The sequence below is a fragment of the Mandrillus leucophaeus genome, unplaced genomic scaffold (assembly GCF_000951045.1).
Source record: "Mandrillus leucophaeus isolate KB7577 unplaced genomic scaffold, Mleu.le_1.0 Scaffold305, whole genome shotgun sequence".
Lineage (NCBI taxonomy): Eukaryota > Metazoa > Chordata > Mammalia > Primates > Cercopithecidae > Mandrillus > Mandrillus leucophaeus.
In genome coordinates this window covers 1,156,294-1,157,950 of record NW_012103199.1, presented here as the reverse complement: position 1 = coordinate 1,157,950, position 1,657 = coordinate 1,156,294, and the positions used below count along the sequence as shown (strand labels likewise).

Genomic DNA, 1,657 nt, shown 5'->3' with positions numbered 1-1,657 from the left:
ACAGACAGGAAGTCTGGACGGGGCAGTGCACTGCTGTCTGCTGTGACCCGCACAGTGATACAGGTGGTGCCACAGAAAATCACGGGAGCAGCTCACGGCGGGGGCCTGGGGGCAGGGGAGGCTTCTCTGGAGCAAGGAGGGCAGCAGGGCACTCCCGGCAGAGGCACTGGCAGGTGCCAAGGCCCCGGCGTGAGACGGGCAGTGAGGGGTGGATGGGGCAGAGGCTTGGTCCGAGCACTGGGAGCTGGGGAGCAGGAAAGGACCTTCTCTGCCCTGAGGGGCACCACAGAGACCCTGCAGAGGCCAAAGCTGAGGCGGCCCAAGGCTTGCTCTTTCCCAGCAGGGCACCTGTTGGAGCAATGACCTTGACCTTCAGGTTTTGGGGTACACAAGGGCAGAGACTGCAGCACTGTGCCAGACTCAGGAGAGGACCATCGTCCCTACCCCACACCTTTAGGGAAAAGTAAACTAGAAATACATTCCCCCAACTGAAGCCAGTTGCCTGCAGCAGCAGTGGACACCAAGCAGGCCCTGGATGTGAGTGAGTGAGTGAGTGAGTGAGTGAGTGAATGAGTGAATGTGTGAGTGAATGAATGAGCGAATGAGAGAGTGAATGAATGAATGAGTGAATGAGTGAATCAGTGAGTGAATGAGTGAATGAATGAGCGAGTGAATGAATGAGTAAAGGATAAGTGAATGAGTGAATGAATGACTGAATGAATAAGTGAATGAATGAATGATGAGTGAATGAATGAATGAATAAAAGATGAGTGAGTGAATGAATGACTGAGTGAATGAATGAGTGACAGGAAAGCTGTCCCCTGGGTGCTATCAGGAGGGCTTTGTAGCAGGGTGATCCCAGGCATGTGGTCTGAACGGCTGTGCACATCTCCCTGGCAAGGCGGCTGACCCAGCTCTCTACAGGGCCAGGCAAGGTGGTCCCAGCCTGGTGGGCAGCAACACTGCTGGGGGTGAGGCCAGGAGGACACTGGACCCTTGCTGGGGATGCTGCGGCCATGGGCCTCTCTCATGTGGTGGGTCTTGTCCCCTTGCCCCTGAGCTGAGTGGCGGCCACTCAGTGGGCTCAGCAACCCCCTGCAGGTGGCCGTGGTGCTGAGGTCCTCAGAGGATGTCTCACCACACCTGAGCCCCGAGGCCCCACCTGCCCTCCACAGGTGTGTGGCATTTGCTCACCAGTGTGTACGTGTTGGTTGGGGCTGTGGTCTTCTTCTCGCAATAGTCGGAGATATAGTTCCAGGTCTTGTCCCTCAGGGTCGGCCGGTGAGTGGCCTTGGTCAGGGGATGCTGTTTCTTTCTTTTTTCCTCCTCAGCCTCCTCTTTTAGAATCCGACTGACGATCTCCTGCTTTCTGAGCTTCTGCTCCTCCTCAAAGGCCCTGCGTGGAGTCGCTTCTCAGACAAGTGTGAGAGGTCCCCTGCCTCCACCATGCCCCAGGAGAGACGGTGCCTGGCAGCCCCTCCCTAGCGCCCTCCTGGGGGCTCCATCCTGCCCAGCAGGGCTCTTGGGGTGGGAACTTCCTGGTCCTGGGGCTAAACACAAGCTCCAGTGGGGAGCAAATGGGCAGAGGCCAAGCTGGAGGTTCTAGGCTTAAACCCCAGCCCTGTCCAGCCCTGCCCAGCCCAGCCCATCCCTGCCA

General features: G+C 57.8%; 1 protein-coding gene across 1 annotated transcript in view; it reads right to left on the bottom strand.

Annotated features, from left to right (window-relative positions):
* The window catches only part of CFAP74 (cilia and flagella associated protein 74), a 90,807-nt gene that overhangs the window by 48,537 nt on the left and 40,613 nt on the right, over window positions 1–1,657 (bottom strand). Inside the window, exon 11 of the mRNA XM_011987251.1 lies at window positions 1,195–1,396. Within this exon, the coding sequence (XP_011842641.1) occupies window positions 1,195–1,396 (202 nt within the window). The remainder of the gene's footprint in view (window positions 1–1,194; window positions 1,397–1,657) is intronic.